A 22,431-nucleotide genomic window follows, 5' to 3' on the forward strand; every position below is an offset into this window, starting at 1 on the left:
CGGCGTCCAGGGTTTCGCCATCTCTGGATGGCGAAACCCTATAGAAGCCTATGGGCTTCTTTTCGCCGACCGCCGCAACCCGCCGACACCGTCGACCCCCGCCGCAGACGCCGACCCCCCTTCCCCCTGGCTTACCTTCCTCCAGGCTGCCCTGGACCCGGAAGGTAGTGTCCTCCTCCCCCTAGCAACGCAGCCGGACGTCCTTCCGGCTGCAGGGGGGAGGAGGAGGTGCCGGGGGCAGCCTGCTGCTGCTTCCCGGCATCTAGCCAGTGTGGGGACCCCGGGGAGGTGACGGAGACCCCCCGCAGACCACCTAACAGGTATCGCGGGGGGCCTCCGTCACCGCATCGCGATGTTGATCGCATATGTTAGTACATATGCGATCAACGTCGCTGCGGTAACCGGCGAGGGGCGGCGATGTATGTTAATACATCCCGCCCTGCATCTTTAACATTAACATTTAATAGAGTTGCTGCTTACTGGGGAAAGGGAAGCCAAAAGATAGGACTGCACTGCTAGGTCTGCCCCCAATAATTCCAGGCCTACATTTTTATCCCGGTGTGTGGTACAGGTTGAGTATCCCATATCCAAATATCCCGAAATCCGGAATATTCCGAAATATGGATTTTTTTTTAGTAGGACTGAGATAGTGAAACCTTTGTTTTATGATGGCTGATTGTACACAAACTTTGCTTAATACACAAAGTTATTAAAAATATTGTATTAAATGACATTCAGGCTGTGTGTATAAGGTGTATTTGAATTTGAAACATAAATGAATTGTATGAATGTACACAAACTTTGTTTAATGCACAAAGTTATTAAAAATATTGGTTAAAATGACCTTCAGGATGTGTGTATAAGGTGTATATGATACATAAATGCATTCTGTGCTTAGACTTGGGTCCTATCGCCGTGATATCTCATTATGGTATGCAATTATTCCAAAATACGGAATAATCCGATATCCAAAATACTTCTAGTCCCAAGCATTTTGGATATGGGATACTCAACCTGTATTTTATACCCTGTATGGAACACACAGTACTTTTATTTTGTATCTAAACACTAAACTCTTATGGGCTCTACACACTTACCGATCCGCCGTCGAGCTGCCCGACGGCGGATACAGCCGACGGGCGGCCCGGTGGCGGGGGTGACGGGGGGGGGTGAAGTTTCTTCACTTCCCTCGTCACCCGGCTCCATAGCACTGCATGGCTTATATTGGCCTGCAAGCATAAGCAACGGGGCACCAACGATTGATGAGCGCGTGGCCGCGCATCGTTAATCGTTGGTACCTACACACTGCACGTTATGAACGAGTTCTCGTTCATTAATGAACGAGAACGTTCATATCGTGCATTTTATCTGCCAGTGTGTAGGGCCCTTTACACTGCTGCACCCAAATAGCCCATATTACCACAACTGTCATTTTTCCTGGTCTGCAAGTGATCATCCAGTAGTGCAACTGTCACTTAATTCAAAATGAAAGTCTTAATTGTTTTTAAAAGGGAATGTGTAGCGCGCATTTTTTTGGCGACAACTGGTAATCTTCTCAAACACCATTTTTCAGTATCCTAATGCAGTGGCTCCCAAACTTTCTTAAGTCGTGGCACCTAGAGTATTAGCATTTGTTCACTAGGCCAAACGTTATTATTGCAAAATTCTTCAAAAATGATTAAATTAAGTAAATTGTGCTATTCTGTCTTCCTTAGGTTCAGTTATGTAGCAGTGGACATGGTTGCATTTCTGTTTGTCCACATATGTTATAATTGCCAGCCACCAGTACTGGTTTTGCCTATCACATTGAACATAAATAATTGTATTTGGTCCTAGACTGTGGCACCCCTGCAAGTGCCCCACAGCACCCAGTTCCGGACTGTGGCAGCAGTCTCCCTGTGTAGCCCAGCACACACTGCTGTGTGCTGATCTTTGAAGAGTCCAGTTAAGCTGCTGATCATGGATCTGCTCCTGCTTTGGGAACCACTGTCCTAATGTATACATTTTACTGTCACTAGCCAGATCTCCTACATGCTACTGAAGCATTGCTCTATTTACATGTTCTGACCATCCTAACCTCTTTGCAGCCTTACTGTAAGAATTATGTGACATTTGTGGGTCAGCTGATAGGAGATCTCACTGTCTGTGGCACCAACGCCTACAATCCTCGCTGCTGGAGAATGGTAAATATTACTGCATTATTTTTTATTACTTCCATACATTTTATGTTTATTTTCATTTTTTAAATAAACAAGAAACTTTTAGGTTTGTGATTTTCAGTTTAAAACTCATTAAAATAGATATATCACAATATTTTAATATTTAATTGGGTCATAGTCTGATCTTCTGTAGACATACTTGAGGTGCGTACACACTATCCGATAGCTCCATAAGCGATATCGCATAGTGTTTTCCCTACCCTCCCGTGCGCTAAACCTAGTGCATACACACTGTATGATATCACAAGTGATATTGTACAGTGACGTCATGCCACAGCCATCGCGTATATGCAGTTTTGGACGATACATCCAAATTGAGCTGCATGAACAGCCAAAAGTGGGGGTCGATAACGATGCACCAGATTACGCATCGTTCATTGGTCCTAGCATACACACTGGGCGATATTACAAACGATATCGCTCAGAAGGGTAAAAATGAGCGATATCACTGGCAATATCGCATAGTGTCTGTCTATGCACCTTTACTGGGACAGAGATGTTGGAACTTGGGTAGTAGAATGTGTAAACATAAAATGTTATTAACCTCAATTTTATATTTTTAACTAGTGATGTTTTCTGTTAAGTTAGGATTAAAAACAGTTAAGATGAGAGAATATATAATTAGTTATAGCTTCACATCCAGACATTAACTTCTAGTGAAAGATGATTGGTATCAATAGGTAAAACAATACAGTCAATCTTGATTACTTGAGGTATCTTAGGGAACTTACAAGTATTACTTTTCTCCATAAAAAAAAATGTATTGGCCTCTCCCTCCCTCCCACTCCTCACTCCCTTCCGTCACTCACGTATACCATCATCTCCTCCCCACTACCTACAACAGTACACAGCCCTTGGATTCTGCCACCTAAGGCTTTTGTGACTATTATGGCTGCTGATACAGCAATGTTTATAAACCATGTGCTTGTTCTGCAATGTTTTGTGCTGTGAGTCGCTGTTTTCTTTGTTTAACCTGCTGCTGACGTGACATGTACAGATTAGTGTTATTCTATGCGCTCACTTGGAGGAAATTGATAACAGTGGTTCTACTCTTTTTGTTGAATTCTTAATAGAGTACAATAAGTCAGTGCTTCACCCTAGAGCAGTGATGGGGAACCTTTGGCTCTCCAGCTGTTGTTGAACTACACATCCCAGCATGCTCTGCTACAGTTTTAGCATGGCCAAATAGCAAAACTGTAGCAGGGCATGCTGGGATGTGTAGTTCTACAACAGCTGGAGTGCCAAAGGTTCCCCATCACTGCCCTAGAGTATCAGCATTTTTTCTCTGCACCTCTAAGCTAAAAGTTTGTGTTTGAGACATTCAGCAGAACTTAGAAGTAAATTGCGCTTATCTGTCACCCTTAGGCTCAGTTATGTGGTGGTGGACAGGGCTACACTTTGCTTGTCCACATGTTTCTATGATTGGCAGCTGCCAACACTGGTTTCCGTATGACATTGACCATATATAATATGATTTGGTCCTGCACCTCAAACCCAAGGCACCCAAGTTGGGAACCACTGCAATAAGTCATTTATAGTATATGCAGGCATGCAGTGCATTCCTAGTTTCACTGTCTAATTGTACTCACTTGTGCATAACAAAGGCCACGCCCCCATTTAGTTTTTAGACTGCCCCAGTAATAACACTCAGGAACCTTTGCATATGTGCGTAGTGGGAACAGTGACACCTAGCTAGGACTAGTCCTTTCATTCATTCATTCATTCATTCATTCATTCATTCATTCATTCTATTCAGTTTTTACCCTAATATACTGCAGAGTTTATGCTTATTCATATATTAAATAAGTAATGATAATAAGGGGCTGTTGTTCATATGTGTCACTATTGTACATACATATATTTTTATTACATTGGTAGAAAAGTTTTTTCTGTATGAAGTATGCCAGAAAGATGCAAACAGCTTCCCATTGATACTAACCTGAGTCCTTTTATCCGTCATGTCTGAGGATGTGAGAAAAGTAATTCTGAAAGTGAATAAAGGCTTTAATGTAATTTATATACCTTGTCCCACTAAACTAAATCTCAGTTTGCTAGCCACTCTTATTGGAGCACGTAAAATGGCACAAAACTGGTGCATGGGGCCATTTCTGACTTCATACAAAGAGAAAGTTAATTAATATTAAAGAAATATAAAAATAAGATTTTAATTACCTACCGGTAAATCCTTTTCTCGCAGAGGATACTGGGGTCCATTTAGTACCATGGGTATAGACAGGTCCACTAGGAGCCATGGGCACTTCAAGAATTTGATAGTGTGGGCTGGCTCCTCCCTCTATGCCCCTCTTACCAGACTCAGTCTAGGAAACTGTGCCCGAGGAGACGGACATACTTTGAGAGAAGGATAGATAAGGATAGTGGTGAGATTCCGAACTAGCACACACAACAAGAGGAAAGCCAAGTTAACCAAACTTGAAACGGGAACAGCAACGGCTGAACCAACATTACTTAACCAAGTAACAGTGAAGGAAGAATGAAGCACTGGGCAAGAGCCCAGTATCCTCTACAGACTATGAGAAAAGGATTTACCGGTAGGTAATTAAAATCCTATTTTCTCTTACGTCCTAGAGGATACTGGGGTCCATTTAGTACCATGGGGATGTACCAAAGGAGTCTGGGACTGAGGGTCGACAGCACAAAGGTCGACACACCTTAGGTCGACGCCAATTGGTCGACACACCTTAGGTCGACATGGACAAAAGGTTGACATGGACAAAAGGTCGACAGGAACAAGGTCGACATGGAAAAAGGTTGACATGAGTTTTTTATGTTTTTTTGGTGTCGTTCTCTTCGTAGAGTGACCGGGAACCCCAATTAGTGCACCGCGTCCCCACGCATGGCTCGCTTCGCTCGCCATGCTTCGGGCATGGTGCCTTCGCTCCGCTACCGCTTCGCTCGGCACACTTTACCGTTCCAATCGTAGTCCACGTGGATCGTTAAGTATGAAAAGGTTCAAAAAAAGAAAAAAATCGTGAAAAACTCATGTCGACCTTTTTCCATGTCGACATTGTTCCTGTCGACCTTTTGTCCATGTCGACATTTTGTCCATGTCGACCTAAGGTGTGTCGACCAATTGGCGTCGACCTAAGGTGTGTCGACCTTTGTGCTGTCGACCTGGAGTCCGGATACCGTACCAAAGCTCCCAAACCGGGTGGAAGAGTGCTGAGGTTCCTGCAGAACTGTTTGACCAAACTGAAGGTCCTCAGAGGCCAAAGTATCGAACTTGTAGAACTTAGCAAACGTGTTCGAACCTGACCAAGTAGCTGCTCGGCAGAGCTGTAAAGCCGAGACTCCCCGGGCAGCCGCCCAGGAAGAACCCACCGACCTAGTAGAATGGGCCTGTACAGATTTTGGACACGGCAAACCTGCCATGGAATAAGCATGTTGGATCACAACATCCAAAGACATTGAGGTAGCAGAGGTGTCGGTGACAGCCGAAACCACAATAGGTTGGTTGATGTGAAATGCGGACACCACTTTAGGAAGAAATTGCTGATGAGTTCTGAGTTCAGCTCTGTCCTCATGAAAAATTAAATAGGGACGTTTGTGAGACAAAGCCCCCAGCTCTGACACACGTCTTGCTGAAGCCAAGGCCAACAGTGTGACGGTATTCCACGTAAGATATTTTACGTCCACCTCCTGTAACGGTTCAAACCAGTCCGATTGGAGGAACTGCACCACCACCTTGAGAACCCAAGGTGCCGTGGGAGGCACAAAGGGAGGTTGGATGTGCAGAACACCTTTCAAGGACGGCTGGACCTCAGGTAGAGAAGCCTTTTGCTTCTGAAAGAAAATGGACAAGGCCGAAATCTGGACTTTTATGGAGCCCAGACGCAGGCCCACATCCATGCCTGCCTGCAGAAAAAGCAGGAAACGTCCCAGATGAAATTCCACTGCAGAATAATTTCTGCTCTCACACCAAGAGACGTATTTCTTCCAAATACGATGGTATGCTGCTTAGTATGATGCTTAGACGTTAAGCTCTTCCTGGCTTGGATCATAGTAATGATAACCTTTTTAGGGATCCCACTCCATGCTAGAATCAGCCGTTCAACTTCCATGCTGTCAAACGTAGCCGCGGTAAGTCCTGATAGACAAACGGGCCCTGTTACAGAAGATCCTTGCGAAGTGGTAAAGGCCACGGATCTTCGAGGAGCATCCCCAGAAGGTCCGCGTACCAGACCCTTCTTGGCCAGTCCAAAGCAATGAGTATTGCTTGAACCTTTTCCCTTTTTATTCGCTTTAGAATTCTTGGGAACAGAGGAAGTGGAGGAAACATGTACACCATGGAGTTGTCAGGGCGTCTATCGCCACCGCCTGTGGGTCTCTCAACCTGAAACAATAACGCCTGAGCTTCTTGTTGGGATGAGAGGCCATCATGTCGATTTGTGGAAATCCCCATCGACTTGTCAAGCACCTGAACACTTCCGGGTGAAGGCCCCACTTCCCCGGGTGCAGGTCGTGTCTGCTGAGGAAGTCCACTTCCCAGTTGTCTACTCCCAGAATGAAGATTGCTGACAATGCCACAGCATTTCTTTCTGCCCAGAGAATTCTTGACACCTCTGACATTGCTGCTCTGCTTTTCGTTCCGCCCTGTTGGTTTATGTATGTACTGCAATCACATTGTCCGACTGGACCTGAATTGCCCAATCTTAAAGAAGATGTGAGGCCTGCAGAAGGGCATTGTATATGGCCCTGAGTTCCAGAATGTTGATGAGAAAGATGACATCCTGACTTGATCATCTTCCTTGAAACTGCACGCCCTGAGTGACTGCTCCCCAACCTCTGAGGCTTGCATCAGTTCTGAATTCCGAACCTCCATCCTGCGACAAGGTGAGAAGACTGTAGCCACCACAGAAGGGAGATTCTGGCCTTTGGCGACAGACGGATCCTCTGGTGCATGTGAAGATGCGATCCGGACCATTTGTCCAACAGATCGAGCTTGAAGGATCTTGCGTGAAACCTTCCGTATTGAAATACCTCGTAAGAGGCTACCAATTTCCCAAGAAGGCGAATGCACATATGCCCCGACACCCGGGTTGGCTTCAGGACATCCTGAACCATCGACTGGATTACCAATACCTTTTCCAATGGAAGGAACACCTTTTGTGACTCCGTGTCCAGTATCATTCCCAGGAATGGGAGTCTCCGTGTTGGCTCTAGGTGAGATTTCGGAAGGTTCAGAATCCACCCGTGATCCTGGAGGAGTTTGGTTGAGAGACCAATGCTGTTCAGCAACCTCTCCCTGGACGGTGCTTTTATCAGGAGATCATCCAGGTACAGAATTATGTTCACTCCCTGTTTGTGGAGAAGAAACATCATCTCTGCCATCAACTTGGTGAACACCCTCGGTGCCGTGGAGAGACCAAATGGCAGGGCCTGGAACTGGTAGTGACAGTCCTGCAGTGCAAACCATAGCTAAGCCTGATGAGGCGGTCAGATCAGAATATGAAGGTACGTATCCTTGATATCCAGAGACACTAGGAATTCTCCCTCCTCCAGACCTGAGATCACTGCTCTTAGAGACTCCATCTTGAATTTGAACACTCGTAAGTACGGGTTAAAAGACTTGAGGTTCAGAATCGGTCTTACCGAACCGTCCGGCTTCGGTACTACGAACAGTTGGAATAGTACCCCTTGTTTAGTAGATGAGGTGGAACTGGAACAATGACCTGAGTCTGTACCAGTTTTTGGATGGCATGCTGTAAAGTTATACTTGCCTCTTGTGAAACTGGCAAGCCTGATTTGAAGAATCTGTGAGGTGGGAGCTCTTGGAACTCCAGTCTGTAGCCCTGGGAAATAAGATCTATGACCCAGGGGTGCTGGCACGAATTTGACCAAATCTGACTGAAGAATTATAGTCGGGCTCCCACCCGACAGCCTTCCAGGCATTGCGGTCCACCGTCATGCTGGAGTCTTTGAGGAAGCAGAGCCTGAGCTCTGTTCCAGAGCACCTGCCGTTGCTGGTTTGCGTGGTTTACCTTTTGCGCCGCTGGAGGACGTAGAAGCACCTCTGGATTTGCCATTGAACTTTGCCATCCGAAAGGACCGTAACTTAGAAGGTGGATAAGTCTTCTTGGTCGCGGGGGGGGGGGCTGCTGAAGGAAGATACGTAGCTTACCCGCAGTAGCTGTGGAGATCCATTTATCTAGTTCATCTCCAAACTAGGCCTTCCACACCTTTCCTGGAGTCTGCGTCAGCAGTCCACTGGCATAGCCACAAGCCCCTGTGTGCCGACACTGCCATAGTGGTGGTGCGTGCATTAAGCACGCCTATTTCTTTTATGGCTTCCACCATAAAGTTCGCAGAGTCCTGTATATGCTGCAAGAGTAAGACAACATCCCCCCTAGTTAAGGAATCTAACCCCTCAATTAGGTTACCTGATCATTTCGCAATGGCTTCAGTGATCCACGCACATGCAATAGTGGGTCTTTGGTCCACCCCAGCAGCTGTGTACAATGATTTGAATGTAGTGTCAATTTTACGATCAGCCGTGTCTTTTAGGGAGGCTGCACTAGGAACAGGCAATACAATTTTCCGTGACAGCCTAGAGACTGATGCGTCCACTATCGGTGGATTTTCCCATTTTTGCTCCTATCCCCCAGATGAAAAGGAAAAGATGAGAGCAACCTTTTAGGGATCTGAAACTTCTTTTCAGGATTAACCCATGGTTCTTCAAACAGGGTATTCAATTCCTTTGACACAGGAAAAGTAACTGAGGACTTCTTCCTTACATTAAAAAAATATTCCTCACTCTCCTCTGACACCTTATCAGGAATATGCAGAACATCTCTGATAGCCTCTATAAGAGCCTCTATTTCCTGTGACAGAGCCACATCCCCCCCCCTCCAAGTCTACCTCACCCTCCTCCAAGTCTGACCCATCAGCGTCAGAGTCAGAATGCAGGATATGGGCCAGAGATCGCTTTTGCGGACAAATGGGAGGGGACTGAGATGCTTTTTTGGGGACTGAGTCTCTGTTCATAAACTCATCCACAGTTTGTTTTAAGTATTGCGTCTCTTTCTCATTGCGGGACAATTTTGTAGAAAGAATGGAAATCATTCCTTTGAGAGAATTAACCCACTCTGGTTCAGCCCCGCTAGCCTGTGAACCCTGAGTACCCAGTAGTGAGCCCCCTGGTGAAGAGGAACACTCCGCTGTACTAGAAACACACTCTTTGCCTGACATAATGTAAATGTGACAGCACACACACCCAGGAAAAGGTTAAGCACATTTAACCCACAAAGAGCCCTTCATAGAGACACAGAGTTGTTTGGAGCCAGCCCCCACCGCGCCCTTATCGCTAATGCCAAGCTTAGCCAGGTCGCAGACTAAGTACCCTGATAGGGGACTTAGTACACTAATAGTCGCTCCCCCCCTACTATGACCCCCTGGTACTGCTGAGGTAATCTGGAGTCACACCGGCGGAGCTGCGTGTCCCTGTCATGTCAGCATCTGTGTCTACTGCAGACGGAAAATGGCGTTGGTGAGCTGCTGCATCCTCTCATAGTGAAGCCCCGCCCCTTCAATGGCGCGCGGTCTTCCTGCTTTTTTTATACTGGCTGAGGAATCTGGTGCTTAAAATGGAGAGAAACCGTTTTATGGCTGTGTTGCCAAACTGGGTACTGTGTACAGTGTACTAAGATGCAGTTGTGTACTGTGTCTGGAGACTCATTCCGCCCCATTCCATTTAGAAGCCGTGCGGATCCGTAGCTTCGTGCCGCCATAATGGCCGGTGCCCCGATAACCGGGACGCCGGCTCAGTACTCACCACTCTTAATTCTTCTGGCTCTGTTAGGGGTGGCGGTATGCTGCGGGAATGCACGCTCGCCGTGGTGGGGCTTGCGAATAGTTCCCTCAGGAAGCTCAGTGTCCGGTCAGCAGGGAACGGGACCATTAACCCTTCAAGAGGTTGGGCCGTTCCCCCCCCCTAAGTCCCACGAAGCAGACAGGCTGGTGCCAATCAGCCCTGTCTGAAAACAACAAACATAGAAAATAAATGCAGAAAACTCTTAAGGAGCTTCCTTCAGCGTGACCGGCTCCTCCGGGCACATTTTCTAAACTGAGTCTAGTCGGAGGTGCATAGAGGGAGGAGCCAGCCCACACTATCAGATTCTTGAAGTGCCCATGGTTCCTAGTGGACCCGTCTATACCCATGGTACTAAATGGACTCCAGTATCCTCTAGGACGCAAGAGAAATATTAATGAATCAATTAATTTAATAAAATACACTACCTGAAATAGCTCTATCACACATATAACTAGCAGTATAGCATTTAAAATGGGCGGTATTGAAAGTGAAGAGTATGCAATAAAATACAGTATAAGCAGTAGTAGAATTTTGAAAAGTGTCTCTTCACATGTTAATATAATAAGGGTGTGGCTCTAGGAGAAACAATTAATGAAAATTAGTATATGCAAGGAGCGGAGTATGCAGCTAGGAGCAGGGCATTCTTCCCCTTGCACTGTTGGTCCAGGCTCTATAAACAAGCTTGAGCCCTTCCCCTCTGGTTATTAGTAGTCCCTTGAGTTGATAGAATGCTACAGTAGCACTATTGTTATTAGCAAGCTGTAATTCCGGAACTCTAACAGTATCAGGAAAGTCTTTCTTCATGTAAATACAGCATACGAGTCCCAATAAAGCTTTAGAAACACTTTCCTTTCCGAGTATGCTGTGATTTTCCACGTGGGATGATGTTTTGAACAACAGTAGGTCAGTTTGCTCCAGCCCACACTGTAAGAATGTACTTTCTCTTGTGTCTTATATTGCAAGACATGACAATTGTCTTCTTAAAAAGCAAGTTGTCATTTTATGATCGCATAATTTTGCGCCAGAACTTGTATATGTTTATTTATACTCAAATGTCCTTTTCTACAATCTGTCAGCTAAAGTGGATAATGGAAGATAGCTATACATTTATCTATAGTGATTAGCTGTGAAAGCATTAACACGCTAGTCTATATTTCAGGATGGTGAAACATTCCAAACAATTGACATGACTTGGACTGAACAATTAGCCCCTCGCACCCCAGAGACCAATTATAATATCTTAATTTCAGGTGAATAGAGTTGATTATTTTTGTTGATTTACAGTTTGCACTTTCCTAAAATACTTGTGATGCTATACATACAGTAGTCCTGCAACTTTCTTATTACTTTATTTAACCTATATAGTGGTTTGTGGAAATCTTCATTCTGCCTAGACTGCTGCATAGTGACCCAAATATAAAGGTTTATATAATATATAGCACAAATGTTTTCTAGCCCATGGTTGGCCATCACATTTTGCATTTTCTTAGCTTCATTTGAATTGGAGTATACAGTACTAGACTTATCAAGAATAAAAGGCAATATGTCACTATGGGATAATGCTCATTTGTGCCCTCTACATGTATAGATCTTTCGCCAATGTCTCCACCGTAGTTCATTGCCTTTCCTTCTTTATTTTGGCTATTTTCTTCCATAACCCATTCCTTTTTCTCCTAGTACTCACTGTCATGTTCCACTATAGTTATAATTCTCTTTTATATATTTCTAGTTTCTAATTTTTATCGTTTCTACATCTCTCTCAGGCCAACAGACATACTCCACACTTCCACGAAAATCCAACAATGCAGCTAGTTTGCTAAAATCGATATTCCGCAAGATTAATGGCACATATCCATTACTATTCACAGGGGATAACCTCATGAGGGGTAAGTGTTGGAAAAAAGGGACAACAATATTAGGTGTAGACCATAGCCAGATTAAAGGGGGATCCAGGTTATTCTATACCCCTGGCCCCCCTCTGTCAGGGGTCCCCCAGCCAGAGCACACTGACATCACTAGCTCTACCTCTTGTGCAGCAGCAGAACCAGGCAGACGGAATGCAAGCTGAACAGTGCAGGCAGAGACACATGAGTATATTTTTTCATATATTTTTTCATGAGCTACTGATGGAGCTTCTTGATCAGAGAAGAGATAAGAGGGGGAAGAGAGCTATAAGTGACCCAGTTATCCTGGATTCTCCTCCTCCCTGTGTGTCTGGGTTCTGTGTAACCTGTTATCTAATGAGAGCATTTGGGTCTAGAGAAACACACACAGAGTCCTCCTGAGTCCTGTCCCAGTGTGTAAGTAGTGTAGAGGCTGCTGCTATTGTATTTTTGCTAAATTTTATTTTTCTATGTGTATTTTAAGGTCAAGTTGCCTTTGTTCCAAGAAAACTTTATAAAATAGTTGTCTCTCAATTAGGTGGAGCTTTAAACAGTACCCAGGCATTATTAAACTTTTAGTTTAAATCTAATATAAACCATTGGTTTATGAATATACATGACAATCTAATATACACTCCCACCTTCCCCCAATTCCCCCTGCCTTAAGTGCCCACGGGCCGCCTCAAGGCTTAATGCTGCCCTGGTGTAGACTTACAACAAGGGAAGAATAGTCAAAATGGTGGGGACTGGAGCTGAAAGGGGTGTGGGGGATAGCCCTATTTGTTTAATAGGTTTACTTTAACATTCATTTTTTTTTGTTAAATATACAGTAAAAGTGAGCTATTGGTTTTTATTTAGTTGGGTGCAATTAAAAAAAAAATCTCTAGTTTTCTCAAACCAAACACAGTGATATTTGCCTTTAATAAAAAAAACACAGAAATTCATTTTGAAAACGTACACCCTAACAAACCCTATAACTGTTAAAATAGATAGAACAGAGAATGGCAATCTGACTTTGAAATGGTTCCACACATTATCATTAATCTCAGTAATATGTAAAATTTCATTAAAGAGTTACATATCTGTAATAATATCACCAAACATTCAAATAAGCAGTGCATTAATAAAAGATAACAAAGCAGAAAGCAGCACTAGGACTTCCTGTTGCCCATCACTGGCTTTGGGCCTAATCCAGCATCAGCTGTAGTTGTGCGAAAAATCACACAACTACAACTTTTTACACTAACATGCAGGGGGACGCCCAACACAGGGCAAGGCCACCCCACATGCCGGGTCCTGTCCCACCGCCACTTCACTACACAGCATGTTTAGGGTAGCCCCCTGCCTCCGCAGCCTAGCTGCGAAGCCAGTCGCTGGACCACCATCTTTTGGGTTGCAGCGGCTGTGTGTGACATCATGCAGTTGCTGCAGCCCGCCCCACAAACGGTCCGGACATGACGGAGTTGTCCGGACCGCACCCCCCCCAAAGCCGTTACAACGCCCCGAAAACACCATGTTGACGCCCCTGCCCACCCCATGAATGCCTCTGCCTGTCAATCAGATGCCTGCCATTGCACCTCACTGTGCGCATGCATAGTGCCACTCCTGTGTGTGCGCACCCTGCACAGGGACTTCAGCATGTGACCACGTCTCATGCTGAATTAGACCTTTAGAACCTTATTTTGTCATTTCTAAATGGGAGCTCCATTATTGTTTTTTTCTAGCAGTGAAGGATTTTACCTATGGGCTGCAGGACTGCAGCACCCCCTGTAAAATCCACCACCTAAGTGAGACAGTTGCAGTCCCTGACTGCAGTGGCTTCACTGAATTTGTCAGTGACTTCCCATTGGAACTGCTAATAGCAAATCACACACAGGACAGGCAGTCCCAGTCTCTGCTGCGATTAGCAGAGCGTGTGCTTGTAGTCAGGGGTGCCGACAGCTTTACCAAGCCCCAGTAAAATGAGGAGGCGTGGCCAATTGGGGGGAAATTGGCCAGACTCCCTCCTTTAAAAAACAGAAAAACTACTGTATGTGGTTTGTGCGGCTGCGTCCAATCCAGCGGGTACAAATGTGATCATACCCCTATGCAGGGAGAGAGAGAGAGAGAGAGAGGACAGGCTGCTGCTGCAACGGCCTCTCTCCTCAGCTCAGCACACAGCACTGAGCAGCGAGTGCTGGGCTGGGGAGAGAGGCTGCTGCAGTGGCAGCCTGTCCTCTTTCTCTCTGCCCGACATTCTGCAAGGGAGGTAAAGAGTACCCGCTCCCCCCCCCCCCTTTACCAGGCTCGGGTAAAGAGCACCCGCTCCCCCCCCCCCTTCCTCGGCGCCACTGCTTCAAGTGGGGAGCCACTCCCTGCTTTATTGTCAGCTGAGCTCTACACAGCTTCTAGAGGCTAGTGCCAATACAGTCCCTAGAAGCCGGTGTTTGCGTATGCGCGGTCCCACTGACACTTGTGCACATGCACCAGTCCCAGCGCCTGCCAGACCCATTGCGCAGGTGCCAGGACCTGGCCAGCCCAGTGCTGTCGCTTTCTCTCCTTTCCAGCAGCCCCCCTCATCAAAGCAGGTAGAGCCGCTGCTGATTTTTAGCCAGGATAAATAAAAATATAGCTCTATGAAGTAATATATGGGAATACCTTGATGATATTCAGCAAGAACATATATTTGTTTATTTTTTAATATACAAGCTGAAATATCTAGAATGAGAAGCAGGGAAAACAGAATGTGTTGGTATGGAAAATGAAAGTTAATACAGTTTAAAAATAAAAATACTTGTATGTTCGATGCCTGGCTGTACAGTATGTTATAAAAACTTGTATGAAATTTTTTCATGATCATTTTTTTTTTTTTTTTGCCTTCTATGTGCGTGTTGTAATAAACATAATATTATAACATTAGCTCCACATTTTGTGAAGTCTCTAGTAGTGGAGAAAGAAAACCAAGTACAAGATAAGATTCTTCTCTTCTACATTGAGGATAATAACGTAACCAGAACAACAGAAAAAAGGGTGTCCATGGTGGCACAGATGTGTAAGGTGAGAGGGCTCGTGGTATGACTGGGGTGGCTGGGCATTGTGGAAGTAGCAGATTTGGAGTAAAGTAAGTATAGTCTGTATAGTGTATATCAGCAAGCTGGCAGGAGACGAATACGCTGTTTTGTAAACTCATGAAATATTTCTAAGCATTTTGCCTTGTTTAATTCACAAGGAATAAGCACACATACAACGGGCCTGACGCAAGGCGTATGTGCAGGTAAATTAATATGAATATTTGCCCTTTAAGCAGAGCTTTACGCATCTTGCAGTGAACCCGCCACTATCCGTACACTTTGTTTGCTACATGTTTTGACCAGCCTACACTGGTCGAATAATATGTCTGCTGTTAGGCAATACAGCTTATCAAAATATAATAAAAAAGTGGCAACAAAAAAGCAACTGTGATATTAAGGAATGAAACAGGTTCCATACATACTTTAGTCATGCTCCTTCAGACAATTTCTAGTCCCACCACTGGCGTTTCTATAATGGGGGCAGTGTGTGTGGTGCACACGGGCCCCTGAGTCCAGAGGGGGCCCCCCACCGCACATGCTGCACCCATTTTTAAAATCCCCCTTTCGGAGTCCAGCGCCAGCATCCGCAGCGCTGTGCAAACACAGTTAAAATGGCTCAGCGGTCATTTTCACTGAGTTTTGCGCCTGCACAGTAGAGAAATCTCAGGGAAAATGGCCGCTGTGCCATTTTCCCGGAGATCTGCGCATGCGCAGTAGAGTCTGAGCCCTCTAGGGCTCAGACTCTACAACGCTCCGGGCAGAGAGGAGGGGGCCCGAACGGAGGAGGCTGAACATGGGTCTCCTCCTCTCTTAAAGCGCCCCTGAGTCCCACCCTGCTTGTTTTATACCAATCTGACTGGATCAGGTTTTGATATGTGAGGATGGGGTAACACATAATGGTTGTCCAACTTCGTTATTAAGTGACCACTGTGCTTGGTCTAAGTGGCACATGTCGTCAGCTTTAAATGATTTTATCTATAGTGGCTAATTCCACTTTAGAACAATTTTGCATTAAATGTAATAAGTGAGCTTCTGTTTCTTACATATGCTTTTGATGTGAAAACTGGAGGGTATAATGTTTATTCATCTGACCTTTCTTCTCCTTTCCTCTTCTTTTGGTATTTTTCTGTATTACATAATATTTTTCTGTCTCTCTTCTTCTTTTGTTTATCCTTTTCTATTACATTTAATTTTTTTAATTTACTTCCTAATAAACTTCATTTATTCTGTTGCCTTTCCTTCCTCAGGGGGAAACAGGATCTGTAAAACCTAGCATTCGTAATGTATTTAGCTCAGCACTGAAATCTCGCTTGATTTGTGGTAATGAATTAGCTGGCCAGTACTTTCCCTACCTCAAGGATGTCTTCTTTCTGCAAGGAAAAACCGGCAGTGCTATATATGGACTATTCACAAATGCATGGTAAGACAGCAAAACATAGTTTTCAGCATTTGAATATAATGTCCAAAAGACTTTGCTGCATTTATGTTTACTAAACACTTTCTAGATTGACATAGAAGACCACAAACTGCTGGCTGCCTTCAGTAATGTCTGTACTACCCAACATTGGGGGTGATTCCAAGTTGTTCTCTCGCTAGCTGCTTTTAGCAGCATTGCACACGCTAAGCCGCCGCCCTCTGGGAGTGTATCTTAGCTTAGCAGAATTGTGAACAAAAGATTAGCAGAATTGCGAATAGAAAATTCTTAGCAGTTTCTGAGTAGCTCGAGACTTACTCACAAATAGCGATCAGTTCAGTCAGTTTCGTTCCTGGTTTGACGTCACACACACGCCCAGCGTTCGGCCAGCCACTCCCCCGTTTCTCCAGACACTCCCGCGTTTTTCCCTGGCACGCCTGCGTTTTTCCGCACACTCCCAGAAAACGGCCAGTTTCCGCCCAGAAACACCCACTTCCTGTCAATCACACTACGATCACTTCAACGATGAAAAATCTTCGTTCGGGCGTGAGTAAATCTACTAAGTTTTGTGGTAAAATACTAACCGCATGCGCACTGCGAACCATGCGCATTTTTGCCTTAATCGCTCCGTTGCGAAAATCGGCAACGAGCGAACAACTCGGAATGACCCCCATTATGCTGATAGTGCAATAGTCCATCATATAAGATAAGAAGGGCAGTACTTAGCAGACACAATAGGAACAACTGGCAACCAAAACTTCAGTATGTGTACCACCAGTATGTGTATAACAACAGTCTGGCTAATAATGTATTACACAGTGTTTCTCTATTGTGCATTTCAACTCCTGTGACATATCTCCCCTTTTTAGGAATCACAGTGCTGTCTGCTCCTATAACATTGAAGACATTGAGTTTGTTTTCAACACTTCCAGCTTTCTCGGGTCTTCAAAAAAAGATTTAAAGATTCGCCCCGGCACGGTAATAAGCTTTTCACAATATTGCATATCATTTATGAAATATCTTATTTTCAGAAGAAACAAGGTGTGACGTAATTAAAATACAGCTGCAGAATCAGACATGACACATTTAACAATAGTAGGGGACAGGTCCCAACAGATGTGAAACCAATAAATGGGAACATATTTGAAACAAGGAGATAGTGACTGGAGGGAGTGAATGAACATAGAGAAGTGGGGGGAGAATATTAGATTAGTGTATGCATTAAGATGTACAGAAAATAAAGGGTACATAGAGAGTATTGGGTCAGAAGACCAGAGTGGGGTGAGGTGGGTGGGGGGGGGGGGGGGGGACTAGGACATAGTGGCGGAGGGCAGAGAGTTGAGAGAGTGGGAGTAAGATGTTAATAGGTGCCAGGAATTGGAGTGACATTGTGTGATTATCAAAGGGTCCAGGCTGCATGGTGCTTTTTAATGGTGCTGTTAAGGAGCCCAGTAACAGATTCCATTTGAGAGATGAACCAGATCCAGTTTACCACTTCTTGTTTTATAGGGAGGATTTGGCCATTTCCAATTACGTGCCAGTTGGTATCTCGCTCTGCGCAAGCGATGTGGAGGATTAGGTTATTTCTGTGTTGGTATGTTTAGGGAAGTTGCAAGCAGGAAGGCATAATAGAAGGTGCACAGGTATAAGGGGCATGGTGAATCCCATAACAGCCAATATGAGGGAGTGAATCAATGTCCAAAAAAGAATGATTTTAGGACACAACCACCAAGCATAAAGTAGGTGCCTGGCAAACCACACTGTCCCCATCAAGTGGGAGATACATTAGGATACATCTTGTGCAAGCAATCTGGGACCAAATAACATATAGTAAGGACTTCAAAGGAGTTATATTTTTTAGCAACATTAAGGGAAGATGTTAAAGTGTTAGACTGGATCAGGTGCCATGTACCTGGCTCTAGTGAGATTGTGTCCAATTCTGAGATAGCATGGTGGAATAGGAAATGGTTTATCTATCTGTGGGCTGATAAGCACAATAACGTTCCATAAGAGTGACGTATCTGTAGATATTGATTCATTGTATATTATTTTTATGGTTGTCCACACAAAAGGTGAAGTCATACACAATAAAGTTCACTGCTTCATAAAAAAATAAGTTTCAGCCTCTCTAATCATCTATCAAGTGTCTGTGTTCTAGCCTCAAATTCTCTTACTCTCCTCTCTTAGTGCCTCCCATCACCAGAGCTAACCCCAGAGGATACATCTGATGAGGCATCCAACTTCCCAGAATTGACAGACTCAGTAAAGCCATCAGGAAAGAAGGAAGTTTTTCAGACTCTGACCCACTACATAAAAATAGTTGTGGATGAGATAACAGCAGCTAACGAGGAGCACTACAGAGTCCTCTTATTAGCTACAGGTAACAAAAAAAAAGTCATACCATCGTTATAATTTCTTCAGAATATCATGGCTTCATGATATTTTTACCTTCATACTTTAGGCAGTCACAAAAATATTACAGCCTTAGCCTATAACAAGTACAATATGTGTATGTTCTTTTTTTTTACTGTTAATGTTGATTAAAAAATATTATTTGTTACAATATTTTGTAATAATGCTAATCTGCACTTTATCCCCTAGAAAGTGGGACTGTGCACAAAGTTATAGAGCATAATGATGGAGCTTTGAATGTTCTGGAATTGCGTCCCTTCAGCCAGGAAGAACAGATCCTGCACCTGGAGCTGGAGCCGAGAGAGGTGAGAAGCACAGGAAATGACAGACACCATAGAGACACTGGGGTCGCAGGAAATGACGGACACTGTAGAGATACTGTGGTCACAGGGAATGATGGACACCATAGAGACACTTGGGTCGCAAGAAATGACGAACACCATAGAGACACTAAGATCACAGGAACTGATGGACACCATGCAGACACTGGGGTCACAGGAAATGACGGACACCATAGAGACACTAGGGTTATAGGAACTGACGGACACCATGCAGACACTGATTTTACAGTAAATGACGCACACAGTAGAGATACTGTGATTCAGGAAATTATGGACACCATACAGATACTGGGGTCACAGGAAACAGGAGACAAAATAGCAGATATGAAGTGATGTGTTTGTGGAATGCTACAGAGTTACTTTATTATACCACAGCTACCGTAGTGGAAAAATCTCAAATTGAATATGACACACAAACACAACAAACCCCAAAATGCAAAAGACCCCGGTTTACAGTTTTATTTAGTTTGTAAATGTAAAATGAAAAGGAGATTTGTAACCACAAATTTAACATAAAACTTTAGTCCAGTAGTCTGTATTTATAGGCTTCATTATATCTGCTTTATACTTAGTCTTGCATCAATTTCCACATATGTAACTACAAAAAGGTCTACAGTCAATAGGTTGACTACTAAAGGTTGACATGCATTGGGTCAACAGGGTCAAAGGCAGACAGTTTAAAAGGTCTACATGGTCACTCTCATACATTACCATCCACGTGGACTACGATCGGGAGGGGACTTGGCACACTAATGGGGCTTGTTTGTGGCAGAAAATTGACAAAACCCCCAACCCCCCCCCAACATTGTGTTTACCTTTCCTACGGTCTACCTATTCCATGTCGACATTGACCGGGTTGACCTTTTGACCCTGTCAACCTAATGCATGTCTACCATTAGTGGTCGACCTATTGACTGTAGACCTTTATAGTGTAGATCTAATAATCCACACCCATCTAAATCATATGTTTCATACTCTCTTATCTCTGCCCTTCCCCCCCGTGCACATATATACAGTGTATTCTTTCATAATCAGACTTCCCTCCATCACATTCTCACATGTTTCTGTAACCTCTTTCTACATATCCTCTTTTCATAAATCTTTCAATAGAAGAGGGCAGTACTTTGCATAGAAGAATAGAAGAGACAGGAAGTGATGTAGGAGTCTGCTGGCAATGGTGGGATGTGATGATACCATACTAGTTGGTAAATAATGTGCAATGTATATTGTGTTCTTCATACAGCATGCCTTATATGTAGGAACTGGCCGGGAAGTTTCTAGGGTCCCACTGGATGACTGTACTGCCTACAACAACAGCTGCACAGACTGCATTCAATCAAGGGATCCTTACTGTGGTTGGAATAATATGGAATGTCAGTCTATTCTAAGGACTAAGAGGTGGGTCATATCCCTAAACTCATCACGTACTCATTTAGTACATTGTTAACCTTCTGCTTTAGGTATTTATGTGTGATTATAATGAGATAAATCACTGACAAGAATTCTATTTTTAGTGATAGAAATTATCATTTAGCCCTTTTAAAACAGCAGTGACATTGGAATAGTGCTGATTTTAGTTAATTATTACAGTCATCACATCACATTGAAAATACAGTGTAGGAGACAATGCTTTTAAGTGACATGTAAGATTAGCTCTCATCTCAGTACTCTTACTATGGGGGTCATTCTGACCCGTTCGCTCGCTGCGTTTTAACGCTGCAGAGCAAACGGGTCCCTGCTGTGCATGCGCCGACGCCGTAGTGCGCCAGCGCATGCCAGACAGCCGAAGGCCATAGCAGGGGTGCGATCGCCTCTGCCTGATTGACAGGCAGAGGCAATCGCTGGGCGGGAGGGGGCGCAACGGCAGCGTTTGGCCGCCGTTTCATGGGTTTGGTCTGGCCAACGCAGGCGTGGCTGGACCGAATGGGGGGCGGGCCGCAGCGGCTGCGTGACGTCACACACAGCCGCTGCGGGCCAGGGAGCGATGAGTAGCTCCTGGCCAGCTCGCTAAATCTGCGATGGCCAGGTGCTACTCTTGAAGTGCAAAGGCAGCACCGTTGTGCGATGCCTTTGCACTTCTGTGCGGGAAGGGGCAGACTGACATGCGGGGCGGGCTAACCCTGTGCTCGGAATGACCCCCTATGTTCTGAGACTTGGCAAAGCCAACATGGTTTTGCCTTTTAAATGAACACTACTTTAAAACATCGGCCAGACTCGCCGGGAAGCATACTTTCCTACTCTACTGAAATGGCTGGGCTCTTGAAAATTGGGTGGCCCTCCCAGCCCCCAGGAAAGGTGGGCAAGTCTCCCCCTTTCCCTGCCAGCCCCCAGCACCCCCCTCTGGCCACACACAGCAGAGAAAAAGTGATCGGTCCAAGGGGATTCGATGACACGATTTGCACTGAATCGCATCATCATACAGTAGATAGCTCCACCCCCCGCTCTGCAGTGCCTCTTTTCTCGACACTGTAGAGCGGGGGGCGGAGCCATGATGATGCATTTGTGATGCTACACCTATGAACCGCTGGCCATGCCCCATACAGCCTATCTTGCCACAGGCTACGTCCCCGGAGAGCCCACCTTGCCACCGGCCATGCCCCCATACACCTACCACGCGGCCTCCTCCCGAAGGAGGAGGCAGCAAAGAAGGCAAGCATGCCGGGAAGTCGCTGATGCCTGCAATTGGTTAGTACATGTATCCGTGTGAAAATATCACGTGAATATTAACATGCAAGGTTACGGCACGCAACCATGCTCCTAATTGAATTTCCTGTTAGCGCCGGGAGGCGCACGCCCCAGCCGTTGCTTAGGAGCCGGGACGCCGCACCTCCTGCTGACCCCCATCCGGCGCCTAGCAACAGGCGTATGCTGGGTACAAGGTCTCCTGGTCCCCGCCCGGTGCCTAGCAACAGGCTGATGCCGGGCGCTGGGGACCACCGCACTCCTTGGCAACAGGGACCCCGGAAGCAGAAGGCGTTCCCCATTGCCTAAGTTCTTTGTACCTGCACTTAGTTATTAATTAAGGTTCTTGTAGTGATTGGTGTAGTACCATTTATATTCTTCCCCAGTAGACTCCCAAAACGCTGGTGACAGTTCCTGCATTTGTGAGAACCTGTCAACCTGTGTAACTCCCATGTTTGGAGACCTTGCCTGATTGACTCCTGATCTGATCCAGCTAGCCGTGAACTCAGGTTTTGGTGTGGAATTTCCACACAGGCATTGTCATGTCTACATTTCTTTATTATATCCATCCTGTGCATTGTTGCATTACAAATCATTAATAT

The 22,431-nt window shown here is 45.1% G+C and overlaps 1 protein-coding gene across 1 annotated transcript in view; it reads left to right on the top strand.

The window, feature by feature from the left end:
- The window catches only part of SEMA7A (semaphorin 7A (JohnMiltonHagen blood group)), a 76,118-nt gene that overhangs the window by 46,104 nt on the left and 7,583 nt on the right, over window positions 1–22,431 (top strand). Inside the window, exons 4-12 of the mRNA XM_063926441.1 lie at window positions 2,088–2,183; window positions 11,207–11,297; window positions 11,811–11,933; window positions 14,830–14,966; window positions 16,228–16,400; window positions 17,264–17,372; window positions 18,582–18,774; window positions 18,996–19,111; window positions 20,391–20,545. Of these exons, the coding sequence (XP_063782511.1) occupies window positions 2,088–2,183; window positions 11,207–11,297; window positions 11,811–11,933; window positions 14,830–14,966; window positions 16,228–16,400; window positions 17,264–17,372; window positions 18,582–18,774; window positions 18,996–19,111; window positions 20,391–20,545 (1,193 nt within the window). The remainder of the gene's footprint in view (window positions 1–2,087; window positions 2,184–11,206; window positions 11,298–11,810; window positions 11,934–14,829; window positions 14,967–16,227; window positions 16,401–17,263; window positions 17,373–18,581; window positions 18,775–18,995; window positions 19,112–20,390; window positions 20,546–22,431) is intronic.

The sequence above is a fragment of the Pseudophryne corroboree genome, chromosome 6, assembly GCF_028390025.1.
Source record: "Pseudophryne corroboree isolate aPseCor3 chromosome 6, aPseCor3.hap2, whole genome shotgun sequence".
Classification (NCBI taxonomy): Eukaryota; Metazoa; Chordata; class Amphibia; order Anura; family Myobatrachidae; genus Pseudophryne; species Pseudophryne corroboree.